The sequence below is a fragment of the Schistocerca piceifrons genome, chromosome 9 (genome assembly GCF_021461385.2).
Source record: "Schistocerca piceifrons isolate TAMUIC-IGC-003096 chromosome 9, iqSchPice1.1, whole genome shotgun sequence".
In the NCBI taxonomy this organism is placed as follows: domain Eukaryota; kingdom Metazoa; phylum Arthropoda; class Insecta; order Orthoptera; family Acrididae; genus Schistocerca; species Schistocerca piceifrons.
This window is the reverse complement of record NC_060146.1, coordinates 28,083,748-28,111,148: the sequence shown is the minus strand read 5'-3', so window position 1 is coordinate 28,111,148 and position 27,401 is coordinate 28,083,748. Positions and strand designations below refer to the sequence as shown.

Here is a 27,401-nt window from a genome sequence, read left to right as displayed (position 1 = left end):
TGCATACATCAGTCTTCTCCTATGACAGTCTGAAAACCAAGGTCTGCTAAATAACACAAAAATGTTTTCACTTTCACTTCATTTGAAAGGTCACCCCCTTTTCTTTCATCTGCCCTCAAATTACCAATCTGTTATACTGTACATTGAAGAAACACTGCAGCACATGGACCAATGCAGGATGTTAGACTACAGGCGTGCGAATTGGACATTATTCAAGGAAACGCTTGACAGTCGCATCCCACCCACCCTTGAGATTAACGAGACAGCTCAAATTGATGAGGCTGTCAAAACCCTCACTAGCGCCATCCAAGATGCAATAGCCAACACCACACCAATCAGCACACAACAGTACAGTGCTGCCCTTCCCCAGGAGATCCTGGGTCTTATCTCAATGAGGAACCACCTCAGGAGACATTGGCAGGCACCAGCACTTGAAACAGCATATGAACAGGCTCCAGGGAATAATACGGGACAAAATCCAAACATTTAAAACACAACAGAGAAACCAGAAACTCTGAAGGGCTGGACACCACACGACCTGGCGTGTGGCAGTTGGCCCGTCATTTCACCAGGGAGAAACTGTACACACCCACGCTCCAAGGGCCCGATGCACCGACATATTCTGCAGAAGAAAAAGCGGAACTGATGGCCCTCATACTTGCAGCGTCATTCACACCGAGCCCGGATCCCTCAGACACAGCGTTCACACTTGCGACCGATCAGGCAGTTACACGCATCTCGGCCCAACCATCACACAATGACCTCTGACAGGTTAGCACCGCTGAAGTCAAATGGGCCATCGTGCATACCACAGCTAGGAAGGCCCCTGGTCACGATGGCATTCAAAACGGTGTCCTCCAGAAGTTCACAGATAAAGCAGTAGAATACCTTACACACATAACGAATGCCATACTTAAACACCCACACTTTGCCGCCTTTTGGAAGATGGCCACGGTCCTGATGTTCAAAAAGCCGAGGTAAGACCACTCCCTCCCACAAAATTATCGACCCATCAGTCTGCTGAGCGTGCTCAGCAAGATCATCAAGAAGGTAATATTAAAATGACTCACTAGGCACTGCATTATAAATGACACCCTGAGGCCGGAGCAATTCAGCTTCAGAAATCACCACTCGGCAACATAACTCCCCCACGTCGTTGAATACATAAAACATAGATACAACACAAACAAAGCAACTAGGGCAGTGTTGCTGTACATAAAAAAGGCTTTCGACTGTCTGTGGCACAACAGCGTCACACACAAACTCAGCGATGCGTGGTTCCCTGACGGGCTCGTACGTCTCATACACTCGTAGCTCACGGACAGGAGTTTCAACACCGACGTGCAGGGCAATCAACACAACATGGTATTCAGACTGGAGAACCCCAAGGAAACATCCTAGGGCGCATACTGTTTAACCTCTACATTAATGAACTTCCAGCAACACACAGCACTACGGTGGCAACCTACGCGGATGACACTGCCATCCTCGCACGGGATTGGAAACTGTCTAACATTAACTCACAACTGCAGACTGCACTCAGAGCTGCAGAGCCTCGGTTGGTGAAATAGCGTGTTAGAGTAAATGTCAAGTGTGAAGCCATTCTGTTCGCTAGAAGACCGAAACTACTGTGCAAACATCAAAACTGTAATCCAATAACACTACATGCGCACCCAGTACGTTTCCTTGAGGTCACATACCTCAGTGTCTAGCTGGACCGGGGAGGACCACATTCAAAATATTACCAATCAAGCAAAAACAAAGCTCAAACAACTCTATCCTGTGCTTAACAGGTGCAGCACATTGAACAGGAGAGTGTCCAGGTCCATGTACACCATTCTTATTAGACCCCTGATGATGTATGCTGCTCCTGTCTGGGGATACGCTGCGCCCACATGCCTGCACCATCTGCAGCTCATACAGAACAAAGTATTCAGAATCATAAGCGATGCTCCGCGTTACACACGCACCGTGGATCTTCACCGGGAATATCGGCTAGATACCCTCTTGCAGGTATTCCAAAAACTCTCCACACAACTGTACAGAAACACGAGACACTCGCGTAACCCATTTATTCTTTCTCCGGGGAACTACGACTGCAACCAAAGATGGAAACATAATAGACCAAATACTCTATTAGGAACTAAACATCTATGGTCCATAGCACACTAACACAACAGTACTGGCAAGCTCCTGCAACACAGCTACTACTGGCAACCCCAGATGCTCGACTCGCCAAAAAACAGGATATTGCACGGAAGCCGAACTGTACACTACGTGCAAATCAGCCATACACACCCCCTACACTGTGAGCTGATCTATGGCCGATCGCCCACTAATGTATGACGACCTCTGACTGTTACAGGGATGAAGCCACTGCAGCAGGGCCAGGAGAATTCACAGGAGCCCAGCTGCAGTGTCGGAACTAACCCATCTACAACGAGCACCCACAGAGACAAAGGTAATGATGCACGATACCTCGCACTAACATAACCTCACCTTGCATGCACTGTTGCAGCTAGCATGCCGCTACTGCCCTTACTACCCGTCCTGCTGTCGCAGAGGTTTTTTTTCCCTTGGCACTCGCCTTGGCACTTTTTTCCTGGTGCCCTTACAAACCGCTACCCTTCAATCGCTTTCGTCCACTTTCTGTCTTCTTACGGACCCTGTCAATAAGTAATCCTACCCAGACACGTGGACAACATCACAGCCCGCATCCTGTTACTCCTGATTCGAATACTAACATGTTATACAGAGGTGACAGCAGAACTTTTGGTTTGGTCATCGTGTTGGTGTGGGCATGGAGGGGACCCATCCTAGATTAAAAAAATCTTCTTTCGTGATGTTTGGGAAGGAAGTTCACCAGAAAAATAATGCTTTTATTGTTAAACCTCTAAAAACTCCTAAATTTTCACTCTTCAGCATTTCTTCCGGCTAAGTATGCCTTTTATTGCCGTAAGAGCAAAGTAAACTCTGCCATTTTTACTCATGTGAACTATATTCTCAGACTTGTTTTATTCCTGAAAACCTAAGAATGTTCTCCAAAACTCCGCGAATAAAGAACATTCTCTATTTAAATCATATGATCCACTTACTTTGCAGAAAAAAAAAGAAATAGAAAATCAACTGACAAATGGGCTTGTTGCTCTTAAATCTCAATATGTCATCATCAGTCTTCATTCCGTGGGTACTTTAAGATTTCACTACTTGCTGAGATTTGTTCAATACCTTCCTAATTACCAGTTTTTCTGAATGGTACTGCATGTAAAAGGCCAAACTCTTGGGCCAAAATCTGCTTGTACATACAGGATTTACATGGCAGAAGTATTAATTAAGTTTCACCTTCAACTATTCAGCTATCCAACAATGAATGAATAATGATGATATGCAAATAAAATTGGATGACACAACTGCCTTACTTGACCTAATATTAGGCAGGCACAGATGTCTTGGGAAGATCACATTCATTTTTTTATATCAATCTTTAAGAAAATCATCTTGTGCTATGAATACAGAGACATATTTTCTAAATTACGATCCAAGACCAATGGTGTGTCTCGCACTAGAGTATTCATATCCTATACATGCAACACAAGTTTGGCAATTTGCAGCAGCCAAATGTTCAGAGTATTCATTCTTTAGAAAAAAAAAAGTTTTGATTTTGTGCAGAATGAGAATTAACGAATCACATAAAGGGGTGTTTAAGAGTAAGTATTAATTACTTACACTGCCATCAAATTACATTCTTAAAAGTGTACAACTGACTTTGAAATAGAACCAGTAAAATAGTTTAGACTAAAATATGTGTATGTATAACATAGGAAAGATTGTGTTTATCATCTGATATGGCATCACACGAGACGTCCAGACAACAATCCCTATGACACGAGGAGAAAACAGCTCAACAAACTTCCACAGCACCTATATGGAAGTTGCTCTGCAACAGTAGCTTATTAAAAAGTGTAACAATACCAAAAAATAGAACGTTGCTACTCACCATATAGCAGAGACGCTGAGTTGCAGATAGGCACAACGAAAAGACTGTCACAAATACGCTTTCGCCAAGTAAGGCCTTCATCAAAAATAGAACCCCCCCCCCCCCCCCCACACACACACACACACAACTGCAGTCTCCAGCAACTCAAGCTACACTGCGAGCAGCGGCACCAGTGCACGATGGGAGTGGCGATTGGGTGGGGATAAGGAGGAGGCTGGTGCGGGGAGGGGCAGGGATAGTATGGTAAGGGTGGCGGACAGTGAAGTGCTGCTGGTGAGTGTCCAGGGATGAGTGGAAAGAGGGTAGTGCAGCTATGCACAGTCGAGGGGGCTAGACGGAGGGCAGCACAGAGGGGGGGAGAGTTAGCGGAAAAGGAGGAAAGTAAAAAGACTGGGTGTGATGGTGGAATGAGGGCTGCATTCTGCTGGAATGGGAACAGAGAAGGGGCTGGATGGGTGAGGACAATGATTAACGTAAGTTGAGGCCAAGAGGGTTACGGGAATGTAGGACATATTGCAGGGAGAGTTCTCACCTGTGCAATCCAGGAAAGCTTGTGTTAGTGGGCACAATCCATATGGCACAGGCAGTGAAGCAGTCACTGAAATGAAGTATGTCGTGTTGGGCAGCGTGCTCAGCAATAGGGTGGTCCACTCGTTTCTCGGCCACAGTTTGTCGGTGGCCATTCGTGCGGACAAGACAACTTGTCGGTTGTCATGCCTGCAAAGAATGCAGCACAGTGGTTGCAGCTTAGCTTGTAGACCATGTGACTGGTTTCACAGGTAGCCCTGTCTTTGACGGGATAGGTGATGTTTGTGACCGGACTGGATTAGGTGGTGGTGGGCGGATGTATGGGACAGGTCTTGCGTAGAAGTCTATTACAAGGGTACGAGCCATGAGGTAAGGGTTGGGAGGCGGGGTTGTCTAGGGATGGACGAGTATATTGGGTAGGTTCGTTGGACAGCAGAATAGCAATGTAGGATAGGTGGGAAGGATAGTAGGCAAGACATTTCTCATTTCAGGGCACGGCGAGAGGTAATCGAAACTCTGGCAGAGAATGTAATTTAGGTGATGCAGTCCTGGGTGGTACTGAGTTACAAGGGGAATGCTCCTCTGTGGCTGCACGGTGAGATTTTTGGAGGTGGTGGGAAACTGGAAAGACTCTCATCACTTCCCAAAGTCTCGCCATCCGGCCAAAGAGGAGAATTGGTATTCCATTGCCCACTGAAACTACCCAATACACTCGTCCATCCCTACACAACCCCTCCTCCCAACCCTTACCTCATGGCTCGTACCCCTGTAACAGACCTAGAGGCAAGCCTCTCCTGTACATCCTCCTGCCACCACCTACTCAAGTCCGGTCACTAACATCACTTATCCCACCAAAAGCACGGCTACCTGTGAAACCAGTCATGTGATTTACAAGCTAACCAGTAATTGCTTTGCTGTATTCTATGTGGTGATAACAACCAACAAGCTGTCTGTCCACACGAATGGCCACCGACAAACAGTGGCAGAGAAACAAGTGGACCACCCTGTCACTGAGCACGCTGCGAAACATGACATCCTTCATTTCATAGATTGCTTCACAGCCTGTGCCATATGGATCCTTCCCACCAACATCAGTTTTCTGGATTGCACAGGTGAGAACTCTCCCTGCAATATATCCTACATTCCTGTAACCCTCCTGGCCTCAATTTCCGCGATGCGATATTGTCCTCACCCATCCAGCCCCTTCTCTGTTCCCATTCCAGCACTACTCAGCCCTCATTCCTTTTTACTTTTCTCCTTTTCTGCTAACCCCCCCCCCCCCACCCCTCCCCTGCGCACCGCCTAAACTGCAGCACTTCACTGTCCACCACCCCCTCCCTGTCCGAGCCACCTCCTTACCCCCACCCCGTCGCCACTCCCATCATGCACTGGTGCTGCTACTCACTGTGTGGCTTGAGTTACCAGAGACTGCAGTCATGGGTGTTGTGTGAGTTGCATTGTGTGTGTGTGTGTGTGTGTGTGTGTGTGTGTGTGTGGTCTATTTCTGATAGAGGCTTTACTGGCCAAAAGCTTATTTGTGACAGTCTTTCTGTTGTGCCTGTCTCCGCTATATGATGAGTAGCTACATTCCTTTTCATAATATTGTTACGTTCCATTCTGGATTTTGCATTGCTTGATTATTAAAAAGTGCTTTTGTATTAATAAGCTATGACTCTCAGCAGATTGGACCATCGTTCTTTGCAGCATACTATTCATATGCAATTGAGATTTTAAAATATTGTTTCCAACAAGTTAGGATACAACTTGTAACATATATTCCAAATCAAAACAAATCTTGCATTTTATGGAGAATAAATAAAAAAGTTATTATCATATGCTACAAAATGCAATTATTCACAGTGACATAAGAATAGTACAAAAGGAAAGACACACTCACCTCTTTATTAATGCAAAGTGGATCCTGCGTACCATTGTGGTCACCAGGCACCTCCCACTCCTGCAGACACTGAAAAGGAGTACTGATTTACTCTTGTGTGAGCTTCAATGTACATATAGAGCTTGACCACCACATGCCATGACTACTATAAAACTTTTTCTTCCTTGTACAATGTGCAAGGAAATAAAGAGAGGTGGTGTGTGTGTGTGTCCGTGTGTGTGTGAGAGAGAGAGAGAGAGAGAGAGAGAGAGAGAGAGAGAGAGTCAGTGTGTGTGTGTGTGTGTGTGTGTGTGTGTGTGTGTGGATGGGGGGGGGGGGGGGTTGGTTGGTTTAAAAGAGAGGGGAAGAGACCAAACTGTTAGGTCATCAGCCCCTTATTTCGAACAAAACAATGCCACAAGGGCGAGAATAAAACAAGTGAGACTGACAACACTAAACAGAGAGAAAGGAAAAACCACAAGAATGACGGAAGGACAACAAACACTTAAATAAACAAAAGGGGAGAAGAGAACCACAGAAGCACAAGAAACAGGTAGAAGAGATTAAAATGACAAAACAGATTACCATAGCTGGCTGACCATGAGAATAAAAAGGAGACGCCAGCCATTCTGCAACACATCAAAACCTCCACCCTAAAAGCACAGGAGAACTACGAACGTGTGCAACATAACTGGTGAGCAGTTGTGCATCTGACCTGCAATGGAGGGACTCCGGTCTCCGCCGGGACACTGGTCACCAGACTCATCCTACAAGCTCCTGTTGCTAGGCAAACGGCACTGGGTTGAGTAAACGCAATGCTGAGGGTGCCCCTGAACCATAAACCAGACTCTCATAGTCAAGGCAGGATTGATAAGGGCTTAGTACAACTGCAGCATCACAGAGCGATCTGCACCCCAGTTGGTGTTTCTCAGGCAGCAGAGGGCATTGAGGTGCTGCCAGCACTTCCACTTAAGCTGACGAAGGTGAGGAAGCCAAGTCAATAGGGCGTCAAAAACCAGTCCTAGAAAGTGATATGCCCCACTACAGTGAGGGAATCGTCAGTAATGTAAAGTTCTGGTTCCAGATGTACGGTACATTGCTGACAGAAGTGCACGACACACGACTTTGCGACTGAAAACTGGAAGCCGTGGGCTAGAGCCCATGACTGCGCCTTGTGGATGGCCCCCTGTCGGTGCCCCTCAGCAACACCAGTACAGGTAGAGCAGTACAAAACGCAGACGTCGTCTGCACACAGAGAGAGTGAGACAGACAACCCTACAGCTGCTGCTAGATGATTAATGGCCACTAAAAATAGAGAAACACCTAATACATAGCCCTACAGGACCCCAGTCTATGGGTGGCACCAACTTGGACACGGAAAGTACGGAGCGACAGGAAATTCTGGATAAAAATCGGAGCGGGCCTGGGACACCCCACTCGTATAATGTGGCAATGATATGATGTCGCCAGGTGATGTCATGCGCTTTTCGTATGTCAAAAAAGACAGCAACAAGGTGCTGGCGTCTGGAAATGGTTGTTCGGATGGCAGACTTGAGGGTCACAAGATTATCAGTGGTAGAGTGACCCAAGCGGAAACCGCCCTGACACGGAGCCAGTAGGCTACGTGACAAGGACCCAACCCAACCGCCAACACACTGTATGTTCCAGCAGCTTACAAACAACATTGGTGAGGCTGATGGGGCGATAGCTATCCACATCAAGCAGGTTTTTGTGGGGTCAGAGCACTGGTATTTGTAGTGATTTGAGAATTTATACATAAATCCTGGAACTACTAGACTTTCTACCGCCTCCAACACACAATATTTTAAAGATAAGTGTGAGAGAGAGCCTATTTACTGCGCAACACATGTCTGCGTGTGCAGGATGGACATTGGTCATGGGAGGACAGGAGCTGAGTCAGACGAGCGGCGCCGACAAGTGTTTGCCGCTCGCGCCATACAACCTGTGTGGAAAGTACAAGGAGTAATTACGTGTTATTCCTTGGTAGTCGAATAATTGTAATTGTTATAGACAATTGAAACATGTTTTGTCTAGAGACTCTTACTTAATCTTGGTGTTAGACTTGCTAGAACCAAGAACTGTCTTTGAATTCCTGGTGGTTATTAAACCCACCATATTGTAATTATATTTAATAGTATCTAATGGTTAACAACACAGTTGACTTGCAAGAGTTTGTATGCTTATGTGAAACTTGTGGAAATAAAAATATACCTGGATTGAACTGAAAGTATGAGAGTACCGAGTTATTTCAAGAGAGAGAGAGAGGGGGGGGGGGGGGCGGGGGGAGAGGGAGAGAGAGAGAATACTTTTTGGTTCCTCTAACCAGCATTATTTCTTCGGAGAAGAAGTTGTGGAGATCGACGCAGTGTATCCAGAGAAGAGGATCGGCTCAACGTGTCAAGTAAGTCAACTGTAGTAAGAGAAGTGTGAAGTTCGCAATCCAGTTTTGCACCACTTCTTGTCACCCAAACTGTTAGATATTATGGTGCTCTCCCGCCAGTGTGATGGAAAGACGCCATCGCACCAGATCTGGCTCAAGATCACGAGGAGATGTCGCTTGTATTCAGACGAGAGATGTTTAATCATCTGACAGTGGATCCAGGAGCTGTGTCGGGGCAACGTGCAAGGGGACTGAGGAACTCCCACTCTGTAAACGGGACGTTATAGGGCTCACTGTGGCATGTAGTGAACGAGAGGACTTTCTCTTCCATCCACCGTTTGAGAGTGCAAATGGCTGCGGGGGTAATTCTTCGAAGCAGATGCGTGAGCATAGTGCTCAGTAAAATGCTCGGCAATCACGTCTGTGTTGGTATATAACATGCCTTTATTTTAACACCAGGAACAATTATTTGGGTCCGGTACCCAAAAACTCTTCGACCTGACTTGGGAAGGTGTACGGCACCCAATGGTCGAGACATGTCTCTCCCAACACTCCAGTTTCCGTCGACTGATAAGCTGGTGCACGGAGCTGTTTAAAGGCTATGAGGTGCTCCAGGGAAGGGTGCTGCTTATGCTGCCGTAGAGCTCACTGACACTCCTTAAATTGCCTCAGCAACTTCCAGTGATGACTGAGGGACTGTCTGTCGCATGGGGTACCCTAAAGAATGAGGGATCACATTTTCCGCTACAGAAACGATTGTTGTAGTTATCTGCTCAACCACCACATTGATGCTATCACGTGAGGGAGATTCAACGGTGACATCAGAAGTGAAGGCTTCCCAGTCTGCATCGTTTAAAGCCCATCTGGGCAGGCATCCGTGGGTCTGACGCCGGGGCAGTGACAGGAAGACCACAGAAGGCCAGGATTGCAAACCGAGAGATCAATGGCCCAATATGTGCCATGTGCCATACTGAAATGTTGGGGGCACCTGTATTTAAGGGGCACAGGTCGAGTTGTGACAATAAATTTTCAACATATCTGCCTCGGCCAGTAAGCACGGTGTCACCCCACAAGGGGTTATGAGCGTTAAAATCTCCCAAAAGAAAGAAAGGTTTAGGGAGTTGATCAATCAATGCAGCCAATGCGCTTAGGGGTACTGCACCACCTGGAGGGAGATAAACGTTGTGGACAGTTATTTCCTGCGTCATCCTAATCCTGACAGCCAATTTCAAGAGGGATTTGAAGGCCACAGGTTCACTGCACACTGAGTTCAGGACACAGACACAAACTCTACCTAACACTATCACAGACACTACGATTTTTGTAATAGCCCCTATTGCCATGGAGGGCAGAGGTCTGCATTTCTAGGAACAGGGTTTCCTGAAGGGCAATGCAGAAAGCAGGTGTAAAGCTTAAGAGTTGCCGTAGCTCAGCCAGGTGGCGGAAAAAACCGCCGCAATTCCACTGGAGGATGACATTACTGTGAGGCTGGGAAGGCAAGAAGTGCCCAAGCGGCAGGTTATACCTCAGGGTCCTTTTTCTTAGCAGACTCTTTTGTTTCCTTGCTCACTTCTCTTTAGGGGCTTGCTGGGAAGATTTCTCCAAAGCAGCTTCAGACACAGAGGAAGACCATGAAGCTCTTCGTCCAACAGCTTTTGGCTCCTTGAGCCACTGGCGAGTGTCCGCCGTGGCATTAGTGGAGACCTTGGGAGAGATGGCCCCAAGGGATCCCTTCTGCACGGGAGAAGCCAGAGGAGGCTGTTGCTTCTCCAGCAGGGGGGAGGGGACCAATGTCCCCAGCATTTGGGGGCGGGGGGGGGGGGGGGGGGTCCTTGCTCCTGGAGTAGGTGTTTTGGGAGCAATGGAGTAATATTTGCCCCCTACCACCAAGGGGGTGGACATATTCTGGTGACCTGGGAGCAGGGAAACGGGGGGGGGGGGGGGGGGGGGGGGGGGAGGAGGGAGGGAGGCACTGTTCATGGCACAGAGTGAGGAACCACTGGCACTTGGGATGGCGATGACGACGTAGCTGCAGCATATGTCGACGTCAACTGAATGGGGTGCAACCTTTCAAATTTACATTTAGCCTCTGTGTAAGTCGACTGGTCCAGGGTCTTGTACTCCATGACTTTCCACTCCATTTGGAGTACTGGTCAGTCTGGCGAGGAGTGTGAGTGGTGCTCTCCACAGTTGATGCAAGAGGGAGGTGGCGCACGTATCTGGGTGCAGTGGGCGTCCGCAGTCTCGACATGTGGCGCTGGAAGTGCAGCGGAGAGACATGCCCGAACGTCCAGCAATTAAAGCACCGCATAGGGGAAGGGGTGTCACAATGGTAAAGCGTAACCTTGACCTTTTCAGGCAATGAATCACCCTCAAAGGCTAAGATGAAGGCACCGGTAGCAACCCTGTTGTCTTTGGGTCCCCTGTAAACGCACCAGATGAAATGAACACTCCACCATTCTAAATTGGCGCGTGGTCAGACTGCAAGAGGAGATTGTGATGGAAAATGATCCCCTGGACCATGTTGAGGCTTTTATGGGGAGTGACGGAAACAGGAACGTCACCCAGCTTGTCCCAGGTGTATTAACGGTCAGGATTGGGCTGAGGTTGCTGTCTGAATCAAGACTGCGCCGTTTTGCATCTTTGACAGTGCTGTCACTTCTCCAAACTTATCCTCAAGGTGTCCAATGAAAAACTGAGGTATAAAGGAGTCCCCGCAGGTTCTGGTACAGACTAAAAACCGAGGCGAATATAGCTCTCTCCGTTCTGTAGCCCTACATTCCTCCCGTGGTGTAGCAAGGGATGGAAACGATTTAGGGTCGTAGCTATCGGCACTGTATTCGCTCTTCCCCTTCTTAGAGACTGCTGGTGCCGTATGGTCACCAGAAAGAGATAACTTAGTCCACTTCGTTGCGGGTCATCCGCCCTGATGCCACCGACTCTGATCATGGGCTCTCCCCACGGGTGCCACACAGCCACAGCACAGTCCAACCGGCGCGATGGCCGTTGCTGGGACTCCTGATGACCCAGGAAGACGGGCATCTACTTCTTGGCATATGTGGGGACTTTACAGCTGAGGCATCAGCAGTGCAATCCCTGTGCTGTCATTGGACTACCACCAAATTGGTATATGAAGGCCCCACCACAACGGACTGGCTACCGTGCTGGTTATTGGGCGCAGAGAAATCCAATATTGTCATGTTGGCGAAAGAGAACAGGAGACAACGGAAGAAGATGGCATACCCCGAAAAGTGTCCTCATCCAAATAGTTGAATCGCAGGTGGAGATGCAAAGCCATGACAAGAGATTCAGGAGATCGAATCTAAGGGCACTATAGATAACTCGTAAACCACGTAAAGCGTCCTTCCCCACGTGGCCCGCATTTCTGTAGAATTTTGAAAGTGGCAGGTCAAACCATAAAATGGGACCTAAACTTCTCTTCTTCAGTAGCGCTACAGCCCTTGGTGAGCTTTGGCTTCTTCAACAATCTCCCTCCACACTTCTCGGTTATTTGCTGTTCCTTTCCACCCCCGGACTCCCATATTGCTGATATCCATTATTACCTCATCGATCCGTCTTCTTCTAGGTCTCCCTTTTCGCCTAACTGAATGGATCATACCTTTCATCATTTTCTTTGGAATTCTATCCTCTGCCATTCTCTCCAAGTGTCCTAGCCATCGTATTCGCTGTGATTTCACAAATTTTACTATGTCCCTGCCTTGTATTAAGTCTTGTAATTCGGCATTGTAGCGCATTCTCCAGCCTTCTTCCTCCCATATTGGCCCATAGATTTTGCGTAGTATTTTCCGCTCAATGCTTCTTAGAGCATTTTTATCGTGTTCTGTCAACGTCCACACCTCTGAGCAGTATGTGATAACTGGGCGGACTAGGGAATTATATATTAGCAATTTAGTTTTTCTTGTAACAAGGCTACTTTTGAAAAGCTGCATATTTGCAGAGTAAGCTCTGTTTCCTGCTTGTATTCTTTCCCTTATAGCCTTTCCAATACTGTTATAATTTGTTATTAAGGCTCCCAAGTAGCTAAACTCATATGGCCAAAACGTGAGACTCCTTTCAGTCGCCTCTTACGACAGGCAGGAATACCTTGGGTTTATTCTAATCCCTGAACCCACAGAGGGAGTGGAGGAGAGGTGGGGCAGGGGGTTGCCAGGGAGAAGGGGGGGGGGGGGGGGGGGAGATCAGGGTTTTCCATTACATCAACAGCTTTTCTTTCCTCACAGTTGAGACGTACTAACCAATAAGCACTAGTTTAATCGCAGTTTTCAAAGACGGATTATTTATAAGGAATAGTATTCATATAATTAACAGGCTTTCAAATATTAACTATTTTGAAATTTGTGATTTATAAAGCTCAAACAAATAAATTACAATGCTTGGTTGAAAATACTGAATTCCTTGAGATCTTATGAGATTTCCAGGTAAACCATAATTGCCTGAGAATTCCATATATCTGTAAAAATGTCCAACCTATAATTTCAGCTGAGCTATACAGCTCAACTTGAAATGACAAGAAAAAGCTATATCGAAAACAGCTGCATAGCTCTACTTGAAATGCCGATAAGACAAAAATTCAAAGCATTTCTAAAAGGTAACACTAAAACACACAGCATAAAATCATGAAAACTAATGAAAGGCAATATCGAAAACATCAGTTGATCTACATAGCTCAATATAATACCAGTACAACAAACAAAAGGTAGTAACGAAAAGCAGTATGAAAGAACCCTGGAGCAGAGAACACCCCCACAGAATTATTGAGATGTCGAGAGGGCCAGTCTCGACAAAACTATTCCATCTGTTGTGCAAGATACATGAAGCAGATGAATAACCCTCAGATTTCAACATGAATATGATAGTTCCTATTTCAATGCAAAAAAATTGTTAACATAGCATAGGAATTTAAGTACCAAGAAGTCTTTTCTGAAAGTACTGGCCTAGAGTGTAGTCTTATATGAAAACGTATGATAAACACTAAAGGCACAACAAAAATAGAAATTTTCCACATGGTGTGCTATGGAAGAGATCTGAGGATTAGATGAGTAGATCTAAACTAAAGGCCTACTGAACTGAATAGGGGATAAAAGAAGTTTATTGCACGACAACCAAAGTAAGAGAATAACTGTGACTGTCTTCCCAGTGTTCTTCAAGCAAGTCATTACACAATAGGTAACTGATTATGTATCCTTTATAAACTGTTCTAATTTTATAATCTTAACCTAGCTGCTCATTATGTTTTACTCTCAATACCTGGCCATCAGTTTTAGGTAAATTAGCTACAAGTAAACTGTTAACCTTGTCAATCTTGAATCTTCAGTGTGTCATCATCACTCTTAATTCTGTGGGTATGGCCAGATTCCTGAACTGGCTAATGTTGGCTCAGCATCTTCTTAATTAGTTTTAAAAGCACAGTGTAAAATTCTGGAGCCAAAGTTGCTTGCACATATACGCAAGAAAGTTTCAGTAAGTTTCACCTACATCTACATGGTTAGTGTGCAATTGCCTATTAAGTGCCTGACAGAGTGTTCAGCAACAGAGCATTTTTGTAACCCAGGGAGAAATTTGATGACGTAGATTTCACGAGAAGATTCAGCCGCAGCGAAAAATGCCTTTGTTTTAATGACTGCCACACCAGTTCATGTATTATGTCCATAGCACACTGTCCCCTACTGCGTGACAGTATGAAATGAGTTTGTACAATGATCAACGGCGAATAGTGTATTTTACTAGTGTATCTAATCTCACACACACTTCAAAAATGCAGTTATGTAGCAGCCAAGTATATAACAGAGTATTCATTCTTTTGTAAAAATATGGTACTTTTGATTCTATGCAGTCTCATTATTAATCATACACGTCAAGGGGTGTTCAAGGGAAAGAAATAATTACTTACACTGCCATCAACATACATGCTTATAATTGTAAAACATATTTCAAGTACACGTAGTACAACAGTTTACACTAAGATGTACAAACACACGGACCAGTCACATTAATGTGACCATTACTTATGTTCAACATCAATGTGCAATAACAGCTCACAGACGGTAAGTGGCAGCACCAACAGTGGAGGGTACACAATGCGTGACAAGGAGAATGCAGAAAACAGTACAATCATTAAACTTCCTGGCAGATTAAATGTGTGTGCCGGATCGAAACTCGAACTCAGGACCTTTGCCTTTCACGGGCAAGTGCTCTACCAACTGAGCTATTCAAGCATGACTCACGCCCCATCCTCACAGCTTCACTTCTGCCAATACCTCGTCTCCTACCTTCCAAACTTTACAGAAGCTCTCCTGCGAACCTTTCAAAAGTAGCACTCCTGAAAGAAAGGATATTGCGGAGACATGGCATACCCACAGCCTGGGAGATGTTTCCAGAATGAGATTTTCACTCTGCAGCAGAGTGTGCGCTGATATGACACTTCCTGGCAGAGTAAAACTGTGTGCCGGACCGAGTGAAAATCTCATTCTGGAAACATCCCCCAGGCTGTGGCTATGCCATGTCTCCGCAATATCCTTTCTTTCAGGAGTGCTGGTTCTGCAAGGTTCGCGGGAGAGCTTCTATAAAGTTTGGAAGGTAGGAGACGAGGTACTGGCAGAAGTGAAGCTGTGAGGACGGGGAGTGAGTCATGCTTGGGTAACTCAGATGGTAGAGCACTTGCCCACGAAAGGCAAAGGACCCGAGTTCGAGTGTCGGTCCGGTACACATTTTTAATCTGCCAGGAAGTTTCATATCAGTGCACACACTGCTGCAGAGTGAAAGTCTCATTCTGGAGTGCAATCATTGTCGGAATTTGGAAATGGAAAGATTTATTAGAGGTCCAAAAAGACAGCGGGAGTCTGGTTCACGAACATATTCTGACTGCTGGTCAGCAGCGATACAGGCTGGAATTTGTATGCCAATACAGCAACTGGAGTCCACCGAGTGGTTACAGGCGCCTTTTTCAGACGAAATCACGTTTTACACGCCATCGAGCACGAAACGTTTGAAAGCAAATACCCTGCCAATCGTCGGAAGGGTCCAGACTGAGGGAGGATGCGTTATAGTCTGTGGAATATTTTCGTGGCATTTCCTGTGTGACCTCATCACTCTGGAAGGCACAGTGGATCAAAACAAATACGTATCTTTCCTTGGGGACATTTTCCACCCCCCCATGCAGTTTGTTTTTCCTTGGCCTGATGGCACCTACCAATAGGACTATGCAGAGTGTCACACGGCTATTAGTGTGTGTGTTTTTGGAAGAGCAGCTGGATGGTTTTACCATATTCCACTGACCACAAAGTTTTCAGGATTTAAACACAATCAGAATCTGTGGGACCACGTCGATCGTGCTGTTCGCGACAAACCTAGTACAGCTGGCCGCAGCAGTGCAGTTAGTATGGCTCCGTGTCCCCATTGATACTTTCCTGGGCTCCATTGACATTCTTCCTGAACATCTCGTTGCAAAAAATAGTTGGGTTGGGGTTGGGTTGGGTTGGGTTGGGTTGTTTGGGGAAGGAGACCAGACAGCGAGGTCATCGGTCTCATCGGATTAGGGAAGGATGGGGAAGGAAGTCGGCCACGCCCTTTCAAAGGAACCATCCCAGCATTTGCCTGGAGCGATTTAGGGAAATCACGGATGGCCAGACGGGGGATTGAACCGTCGTCCTCCCGAATGCGAGTCCAGTGTTTAACACCTGCGCCACTTCGCTCGGTGCAAAAAATAGTTATTCCAGCTTCTGACATATGGTCACATTAATGTGATTGGACAGTGTTTTTATCACACTAGGTAAGATTTTGTATCTGCAGTGCAATTATGGTGCAATGGGACATTTAGCTGCATGGTTACTGGTAACTTGTTGCCACAGGTCGTATCAAATTGGGTGATAATATCAGCAGCCGACAAGAACTGACAAATATAAGATTTATTTCAGCAAAATATATGATTTCATTATTTCCACTTTCAAATTGGAGAGCTTAAAATTGATAGTTATTGAGTTGGCTATTACGGATTATAAAGTTGGGCACTGATTTTCGTATTTATTTTTTGTATTATATGTTTTTCAGAATATGACACAAGTTTTTGAGGTGGTGTTTCACGTTACAATAAAGTTGCTTCCATTTGTAAGGTGAGGAACTGAAATGACATATGGTTCACGGATCATTGCAAAATACAGGATCTGCAGATACGTTTTCAGCCAATGAAGCTTGTAGTAAGAAACTATACAAGTGATGACATACAACGGTTCTACAAAGTTGGTTTGTGGAAGGCAGGCTGACAATGGGGAACACATTAAAATAATTTATTCATAGGTTCAAAAATGTAGTAGCATTTTTATTGCTTAACTGCTACATTTATCAAAGCATACTGTTGTTGACTAGAATAGCTTTTGCTACAAAGTCTGTTTTGGATTGTGTTGTAGGGACTGACAAATACATGTTTGGCAAGAGAATCAGGAAGAGATAATCATGTTTTAAGCAAACTGATGTTGGGTGGTGTGTAAAATACTGCAAGAAGTGCTGCTTTGAAGTCATTTACAAAAGAACAGAAAACACTCTTCTCAATGTGATAACAAGGCTTGACAGTGAACCATAAAATTATTGTCAAAGATTGAAATGCAAGTGCACACACTAATACTACAGAAGGGGCATGGTCAGCTATGCAATGATCTATGCAGGGAATGAACAAGTTCAAAAATCTGCTTAACTCTTGTTTAATTATACATTGATGATGAAGTGGAGAGAAGAAAGTGAATTATTATGAAATTTATGGTAGGTGATTCCAAAATTAATCATACGGAAAAGTTTTGATTTTGGTTGTACATTTTGCTTTTCAATTACTACTTCCATTATAGTTGCAACTCTTTAGGCTAAACAGAATTGGTAAAGAAGGAAAATTGGCAGTGCTGTGGTCAGACGATGCAGCTGAAGATCCCATTACACCATAATTTCAGTGTAGATTATGGTGTCCATTTCACTTTCATCGAAAAAGGGGACATTTAAAATAAATTAGAGAAAAACCTGGGACAATGAACAAAAAATGGGACACAAATATTGTATTGACTAAATTTAATACACATACAAGTTTACCTTTACAACCTGCACTCAGATGATCCCAAATCACTTTTTACAATTATTCTGCCACACTATCGCCATACTTTTCACTTTTATGTACTTTATCAAGAATTGCATTTTCGTTTCAAACTGTATCATGAAAGTCAGTACACGATACACCATTAAAGCGTGTTTTGACAATGAGCAAGGCCCTAGCCGTTTCAACTTTCATTCTGTTTTTTTCACCTGACCACAAAGAGTTCACTAACGAAAACACACATTCCACAGCAGCATTTGACCCAGGAAGTGCCAGACAAAACTCCACCAAATGAATCATGTTTTTCATGTTAATGTTTTTCCTTTTGAAATAAGCAAATATTTTACACCACGTTGCACTAACACTTGCTTTGTCTCCTTCTTCACTTTCTATGACATTCTGTGCACATGAAAATTCATCGAACAGTTCGTCTTCATAAACAGGAAAATTTGGTACAATACTTTTAACAAAAACACAACAGTCCTGAATATCCTTCCACTGTAGCTGCTCATTTTCAGTACTAACCCAGTCAAATGCTTTAAAAGGTGCGAGAAATGGTGAACACCATTCTATAATATACTCAATGAAGGAGTCATAGAAGATGTCAGCATAAATATGAAATTGTTCTGCAGTAATTTCACCCTCTTCTTCCAGCTTTCTTAAGAGTCTCATGTACAACGAATGTGAGAAATCTTTCAGACTTTCTACATTGTAATTTGCCCAACAATTTGTTTATTTCTTGATAAACTTCCACTATTGTGATTTCTTGTTTCTCAATACATTTAATTGTTGTGGAGAAAGGTTTTATCTGGCTAACAAGAAAATGTAGAAGAACAATAGACACAGAGTTGTCAAAGAATTGTTTAAGGATAACAGGACACTAATCAAGGAAAATGAAATATGATTTCCAAGCAGGAAATATCTCTACAATTCTTTCCAATGCTCGTAGCGGAGACAGCCACCTTGTCTTGCTGTGCCCAAGTACAGTTTTGTATTCAGTTTCAGTAAACTTACAGAATGACTTCAGAGATTCAACCCTTACTGTATGTATGTGGAAATGCTGGTAGATTTTGTTTACAATTAATTGGCAGTCGGTGGGTAGGCAATCTGAGCCAGTTTGTAAAGAATTGTGCACAACATGTGCTGGACAGCCAACACCTACTATATTGTTCACTGTGTTCTGTTGCAGTTTATAGAACAAATTGTTTTTTCCTTTCCTCTGTTTACCACCAAAATTAGTGTTATTGTTGTCTGCAGAAACTGCAATCATCTTTCCCTCAAGATCATATTTCTTTAAGACCTCCAACACATAATTCTGAAGTAAACCTGAAGTTTCTCCAGCTATATTAACCAATTTGAGCACTTTCACAGTGACGCCATTTTCAGTGTGAAAATACCTGATAAGGAGAGGAACCAACTTCAAATCCAGATGATTCGATGTATCAATCATTACAGAAATGAATCAAACACTTTTCAGTTCATTTAAAACCTGCTGAGCTGCATACAGTGCAATAACATTTGAAATGATTGCATTACATTTTGTGTGTCCTCATGTGAATTTAGGATTGAAAAGTTTTTTAACAACTGCTGTAGTACAGTCCATTGACTTACAGCTATGGTTATGCATTGCACTGTGGTATGCAAACGTAGCTTCTTGTGATGCCAACTGCCTATGCAATTCTGTTACTGATTTTAAGTTTACGTGAGTTACTCACGCATTTATTTGCTCTTTTCATTTGATCACTCATGCGATGTTTCTTCATCTTAATGTGATTCACAATGTCAGACCTTCCACCATGACCAATAGCAAATTTTGATCTGCACAACGTACATTCTACAGTTTCTCCACTACCAGTGATAAAAGGAAACTCGCTTTTTATATCGCTGATAAAATTACACTTTCGTTTTTGTATAATGAAACAGTCATTGCACAGTGCAAAACACTAACAGTGTGGTGACGAAAGCCAGAGAGCAAGTATCAGTGGTGTAGAGTGTCCCTGGACCGAAAGGATGGATTCAGTGGATCGAGTTAGAAGAGAAGAATCTTCGTTGTTATTTGTAGCCTGTAGTGCGTTTAAAATTACTTGCGATTTTTGACAGTTCGGTACATGTTTGGGATATGCTGAAAGTTATTACACACTTCCTAGCGTAAATAATTGCGCAGTTCATAGCAAGTCAAACAACCAGTATCGTAAAATACTCTAGCTACGCGGAATCATAAAAAAACGGGACATTTGAGTGTCCCCAAAAAAATTTTCGGGACAGCAGGACATTTTGGTAAAAAACGGGACTGTCCCGGGAAAAACAGGACGAATGGACACCCTACTGTAGATATAAAATCTTTGCTAGCGTGATAAAAACTCTGTCCAATCACATTAATGTGACGATATGTCAGAAGCTGGAATAACCACTTTTTGCAACGAGATGTTCAGGAAGAATGTCAGTGGAGCCCAGGTAAGTATCAATGGGGACACAGAGCCATACTAACTGCAGTGCCGCAGCCAGCTGTGCTAGGTTTGTCGCGAACAGCACGATTGACATTGTCCCACAGATTCTCGATTGAGTTTAAATCCTGAAAATTTTGTGGTCAGTGGAATGTGGTAAACTCATCCAGCTGCTCTTCCAATGCCACACACACACACATTGCACAGTCCTACTGGTAGGTGCCACCTCTAGCAAATTAAGTACAAAGTAGTGTCACAAACCAATTGAAGCAGCACCTATTTTAGTACATGTGTGAAATAGAAAAAAAAAAAATGTATGTTGTGACAGGCTGGTTTGTAGTGTAGCTCGAGGGCTAGGTAAGATTAGAATGTTACAGTTTGGTTGTGAGAAGGCAAAGCCAACAAATGTAAATGTAGGAAAACTAGCTGTGTTGATGGACTGATCTGTAGCATAGCCAAAGGTGTAGATTAGGTGCAAATGTGTGTATGTAGCTGTTCAATCTCTAAAATACATTTGTGCTGATCATTTCAAAACTCAGTGGGTTGTTTCAATAACATCCCAATTTGCAAGAAAGTGGTTAGGCATCAACCTAGGAGTACAACTTAAATTTTACGGTACATTGTTTCTCATGAAAGCTTTCTACACAACTGAATTTCATTATGCCGCCACATAATTTCATACACTCGAAGTCATGTCAATGTTCACCAAGTCCTATTTTCCCAATGAATCTGTCATCTTGTCTAGCCAGTCAATGCCACCAGTTTACTACTGCCATTATGTATTTAACATATTTTTCTTACATCATAATTTTCAGTGCACTGTACAGGGATTTCTAAATGATTTATGTTAGTAGATGCACTTCCTACAATTTAGTAGCCTACACCTACATATAATTCTTACACTTGCTGACCACTTGGAATTGGCTCCGTACATATTCCACACAACGTTTTAGTGGTTCTTATGTTAAATATTCACAGTCGCATCCCCCCGCCCCCTCCCCCCCAAATATGCCGACATTTGTGAGGTTGTAGTTAGGGTGGCACCTACAAGTACTGTTTAAATTTGTGACACTGAAATGCATTATTTGTGGCACAAAAATTGCCAACTGCACCACAAAATGGAAATACCAGCTACACTGTAACCACACTTCCGCTGATTGCGTTTATTGCCTTGCATGACATCAGACAAAAGATACAGACAACAGGCTCTATGACACGAGTATCAAATTGCTTAACGAACTTCCTTAGTACCCATGTGGATGTTGCTCTGCAGGTGTTTCTTACTAATAGGTGTTTTTATAGTAATACATTATGCCTCTCAGAAAGGTAGACTATCTTTCTTTGCACCATACAATCTATAAATAATTGAAATGCACTGTGTTTCTGTAATTGTTTCCTGCAAGATATGACATGATTTGTAGCACCTGTTGAAAATAAAATAAAAGTATTGTTTTTTTATGGAAAATAAGTAATAAACTGCCTTTCTATGTTACGTAATACAATTATTCACAGCAGCATAGGAAGAATACAAAAGTAAAGCTGCCCTCACCTCTTTAAAGATGCTTCGTGCGTCCTGTGTACCACTGTGGTCATCAGGCACCCCCCACTCTTGCAGACACTGAAAAGGAGTGCACCAAGTTACTATTGTGTGAACTACAAATGCCACAGACTTGTTTAAGTTATGTCATGACCACCACAAAACTTTTTTCTTTTTTGTGCAATGAGTAGCAAATAACATACAGAGAGCCAGTTCTATATAATTTGGTGCCCTTTGCAATTAATATTTTCTAAGGAGGGGCAGGGCTGCCAAATGGAAGTTTTAATGTTATACTCTTTACTGAACACAAAGAAAACAAAAAGCATGCACATTTCCATACAGTGGCAAAACAATTATGTCACCTTACACATAGATGACAAACATATATACTGTGTAATGAACACGAACTAGTTAAGGATGAATACTGACAGTCAGTTGACATGGAAATAACACAAAAAAAGAGACTGGCATATAGAACGTTGTCAGCATTTTAGACTCATCAGACTCCATCTTCAATTCATAACAACAGCCATCATGTGGTGACAAACTGTTCCTATGTCCACTTAGTTCTCACATATGGATTCTTTTTTGGGGTTTAAAAGTACAAAACATGGGCACTATTTTCTAACTGAGGACGGTAACAATTTTAACTAAAATTAGTAGTGAGATTCATTGTCAAGAACTATTTAAAAAACTGGATATCCTTACTGAACCAAGTTAGCACTTCTTCCAATTTGTTGTGTGTATCAGTGAAAACATCATTAAGTATGCTACTTCACTAGGAGTTCCATACACACTCATAGAACAAGAGCCAGTTTGGAGTTACATTTTCAAAGGTAATACAAACAAAACAGAATTTTGTATAAGGAATAAATTGCACAATAAACCGCCAAATGAAAGATCCATTTTCCAAACATTACAGTGCGAGATCAGGAGGTGTTAATACAAAATAAAACAAGGGATTAACAATGATCTTTTTCTGCCGTAGAATATGCCTGAGTCATCTCCTGTACCAACAATTGTTTTAATGGAGCTCTATGTTTGAGATTTCCAGGTGCATTAGAATTCTCCGATAGTGAGCTTCCATTCTGTTTGCAAGTGCACTTTTGCACGCTTATGTTCTTCAACCATAGTCTCAACATATATTTTCCCCTTTGTTACTCATGAAATGAGCTGTTTCATTGGCAAAGATGTACATCATCTCCTTTTGCTGTGTACAGTACTTCTTGGAAAGAAGCCTATGCAGAAATCCTTTTATAAAATGATGAAATCATTAACAACAATAATAAATGATAAAACAATGACCTCACAGTATATCCTATACGTTATGCGCTTTGTACTTAAGAGCCTCACTCAATGTAAACAAACAAGATCAAAAGATGAAAACACAACTTGGATATAGACAGTAAAAACTTGAGCCTTGAACAAAAGGGGGTAAATTACCATCTTGCACAAAACCTTACCAGTGTAATGCCAAAATGTGTGTCTTGATGATTTTCTAATTAATATTTATCCATTGTAATTTAGCAACGAAGCACTATACATATAATAATCATTATTACCACTTTGTACATGAATATTATGCCCTGCCTTACCACTGTACTTATTATGGTCCATTTAATGACATATTTTAATGTTTGCCATTTTATAACTTTTAATTTGAGACACCTAAAATTTTGTTTCATATATCAGTTTCAATGTGGTAAAAGCTCAAGTTTGTAATTATTGGAATATTTTGTTCCATTGCACATGTTATGTTACTGTTTGTAATTATTAGCGCACTTGGCTACCGTTGACATGTATTGTCAAAGTACCTCAATTTCCAACTGTTACTTTGTAATGCACAACTCGTCCCACAGATACACGATTCTTTATTTGGATCAACGGTAAAAGAATAAATGGAATGTTTTGTTGGGGTTTCGTCTCTAGGATTCGCATGAATGTTATAATACTTTCTATCGTAGCACACACTTGTTATATTTTAATTACATGGAGTATTTTTGATTACGTGATAAGTTACTTTTACATTTTAAATCACTTCATACATTCGTTCTAATTCATTGGATTGTTCCCTACTTACATTTGAACTGCATGCTTCTGCAACGTTTTGTTGTTGACCATCAGTTAAATGTCTGGGGAGATCGCTTGCAATATGCAGCGAACTGTTATCAGTTTGTTGATGCTCTGATGGACAGCACATTTGTTTACCATTTCCACTTTGGTTATGTGAAGTTGTGTCGTTTACCACATTAATTTCAGTTATTCGTCTAATAGGATCACTTTCCTTACACACTACACTGTTGGCAGGGGTTTCTCCACTACGTTTTTCGTAACGCTTTAGGGACTGTAATAAATACTCTTCCAATCTTGCATTTGAACTTAGAACTGTATCTAGCTTTCTATTTATTGCCGAGTTATCATGTGATATTTCATATGTTAACTTGAGAAGATTTTCTACAAGCTCCAGTAAGCAACTGTTTACATTGTTCTCTAAGCTTTTAGGTTCATGAGCTTCTTTTCCTCTGACAAGTTCGATACCTAACCTATTTTCGCAAGCTTCACAATGAAACTTAATTTGCTCTTTAGAACACGACACTGCACGGGCCGCTCTGTTACTAAGGCCTACACAATCACTGTGGAATGATTTTCTACACCATAATCCACACACTAAAGCTATTTCCCTGCTATTAACTGTTTTTTGGCACTTTACACACGATTTACTTCCGTCACTCGGCGCCATCATTGTTTTCACAAGATCGCGTACTACCTGTAGCGACGACAGAGAATTCGGCACGCGAACTGTGCTCTAGCACGCATGCATAGCTCTCCTGCGCCAGCCGGCCACCGCATTCTGGGCTGCGACGGCGACCTGTTCGGACGCACTGCGCTAACGCTGGTCTGATCGCCGCTACTACGTTATTCTCCGCCGACGCACGTGACTGCCGTGAAACGGCGTGCGCTCGCCGGTGTTGGTTATTGTATTTGCGACGACGCACACTGAACAAGACGGTGTGCGAACGCCGCGAAATACACGCGCTTAGTTTATTGCCCGTTTACGGGCAAAATTGTCATTGAGTTTAGCTATTCATGATGCTAGTCGTAACTTCGTCGTGATGCGCGTGAGCAAATTTGTCGAGTCTTCCCAACATCACGACACCACGCAGCAGAGCTCCCACTCTGCTTCGACCGAAGATAGGGATGATTCCGAGCCAGGGTCCGGATACCCTACGGTGACAGCCAAGGTGCAACTGGCAATCCCAGCGTGCTGTCTGGTAACTTTCCCCAATGCCAGACGTTGACTTACCCAAACAGATCAACCATTCACTACAGTCGAGCGTGGTACCGCTAGGGACCGCCGAAAACAGAACACGACACACAAAAAACACACTAGAAAGACACACAGACCCGAAGGCGAACAAGGCATGTCTGCTGTCAGCAGCAAAAAACAAGCCACGGAGGACGTGGCTGCAGCAATGGTCACTCCTCTACCTGACGATGACGAGGAGGACATGGAAGTGGCAAATGTCCCCACTTCAAACAGATTCAGTGAACTCACACACGACGCAGGCGACGCTCCCCGCCCTGGGGCAACAGCGTCTTCAAAGAAAATCCGCGCACCACCCATCATTAGTTACCAGACAAAAGGCTATATTGACTTCGTCAAGGAAATCAAACCAGGGCTCAAAAGCAAGATACAAAGGGGACACTGTTAAATTCCAACTCGACAACCCAGACGACTACCGCTTATGTCCGGCAACACCTCGCCCTTCGCGGTATGCAATATCACACGTGTGACCTAGAGCCAAACAGACTACAAAAAGTAGTCATTAAATATCTCCCTGACTTTGCGGAGCCGCTCGAAATAAAAGATGCGTTGACCGAACTCAACTTTGATGTCGAAAACGTAATTCAAATGCGTGAATACCGAGAAATAAATGGAAAATCACAGCTCGTGAAATTACCAAACTTCATAGCCACCATTGTAAAAGGTGAAAATGCTGGTGAAATCTACAAAGTAAAACGCCTTTACGACGGAATCCTACAGAAGGAAAGATGGCCCAACGCAGTGCTACCGCTGCCAGCGGTTCAACCACGGCAGCCGCAACTACCGAGCTGAACCACGTTGCGTAAAATGCGCAGGACCCCATCTATCCTCTCTGTGCTTGAAACCCAAAGACAAAGATCCAACGTGCGTACACTGCGGGGGAAACACCCAGCAAGCTACCGGAAATGCCCGAAATACATTGAAATGGCACAAGCCATGAAAAACAACTCGAAACGAGAAGCTGGAAAGCCGAAACAAAAACCAGCCCCAGCCATAAACACCACAAATTTCCCGACGTTGAGAAGCCGTGGGAGTGTACCCACGGTTATTTAAAAGGGTACCCAAAGGGAGCGTACCGCAGCAAACACAGGTAACGGCTGTCGCGCAGCAGCCAGCCCGGCGGACAATACGTCTGCCGCACTACACGCACTTCCCCACAGCGGGAATGAACCCTGACGCAACTACAAGGCATCACCAGCCTACTCACTTTCACTTCGTTTGATCTGGCCAAAGTGGCCACGACAATAAAAAACACTATGGCACAGCTTCAGGCAACAAACACCTGACAAGATCTCGAAGCTGATAGTACTAGCGTCTGTAGTTTTAAGTTTCTTCGACGGACCTTAATACAGTAGACAATCTGTACATAATAAACTGGAATGCTGACGGCATTCTGAGACAAAAGCATACTCTAGAACATTTTCTGGATGACATGGGAGTTGACATAGCTCTCTTAACAGAGACGCACCTCGACCCCGACCAAAATCTAGCGATTAGGAACTATTCCATGTATCGAAAAGACAGAGCGGACCGTCCAAAAGGCGGAACGCTAATACTAATTAAAAACAGCATTGCTCACAGAGTGGTGGAAGTCCCTCCACTCGAAAGAATGGAGGCGTCTGCCATAGAAATCAAGCTCGATCAGGGATTAGTCATTCTCGTAGCTGCTACCACCCTCCAGGAAGAAACATAACTGTCAGAGACCTGGATTCCCTGTTAGGACTAGGGCCGAAAGTCATTGTGGCTGGAGACCTGAACTCCAAAAGCAGGACGTGGGGTTGCCTCGCAAACAACAACAGTGGTGGCACGCTGTACAACTATGTGCAAAACCACAATGATGTGACTATAATAGCGCCTGACGAATCGACCCACTTTCCAAAAAATCCAGACCACAGACCCGATATACGAGATATCTTTGTAACAAAAAACTTCAACGGGGCTTACGACCCAGTGGTTATAAAAGAAATAGACTCTGACCACGGCCCTGTTGGTATCGAAATCACAGGAGCCAGACACAACCGAAACAACAAAGTCTATTACACATATAGCACCGACTGGGACAGCTACAAGGACCTAGTCAGGCAGCATACCACCGAACCACCTAGACTCACAAACCGTAGGGGTATAGATCAAGCCGTGGACCACTTCACCCACATGATTAACGAGTGCAACATACAAACATCCACCAGAACACGCCATCTA

General features: G+C 43.7%; 1 protein-coding gene across 1 annotated transcript in view; it reads right to left on the bottom strand.

Annotated features, from left to right (window-relative positions):
• Window positions 1-24,725, bottom strand: part of LOC124717213 (zinc finger protein 135-like) — a 182,080-nt gene extending 157,355 nt beyond the window's left edge. The window contains exons 1-3 of the mRNA XM_047244000.1: window positions 23,955-24,725; window positions 21,887-21,955; window positions 6,423-6,491 (exon numbers count right to left, since the gene is read on the bottom strand). Of these exons, the coding sequence (XP_047099956.1) occupies window positions 6,423-6,491; window positions 21,887-21,955; window positions 23,955-24,617 (801 nt within the window). The 5' untranslated portion in view covers window positions 24,618-24,725. The remainder of the gene's footprint in view (window positions 1-6,422; window positions 6,492-21,886; window positions 21,956-23,954) is intronic.
• Window positions 24,726-27,401: the final 2,676 nt, after the last annotated feature.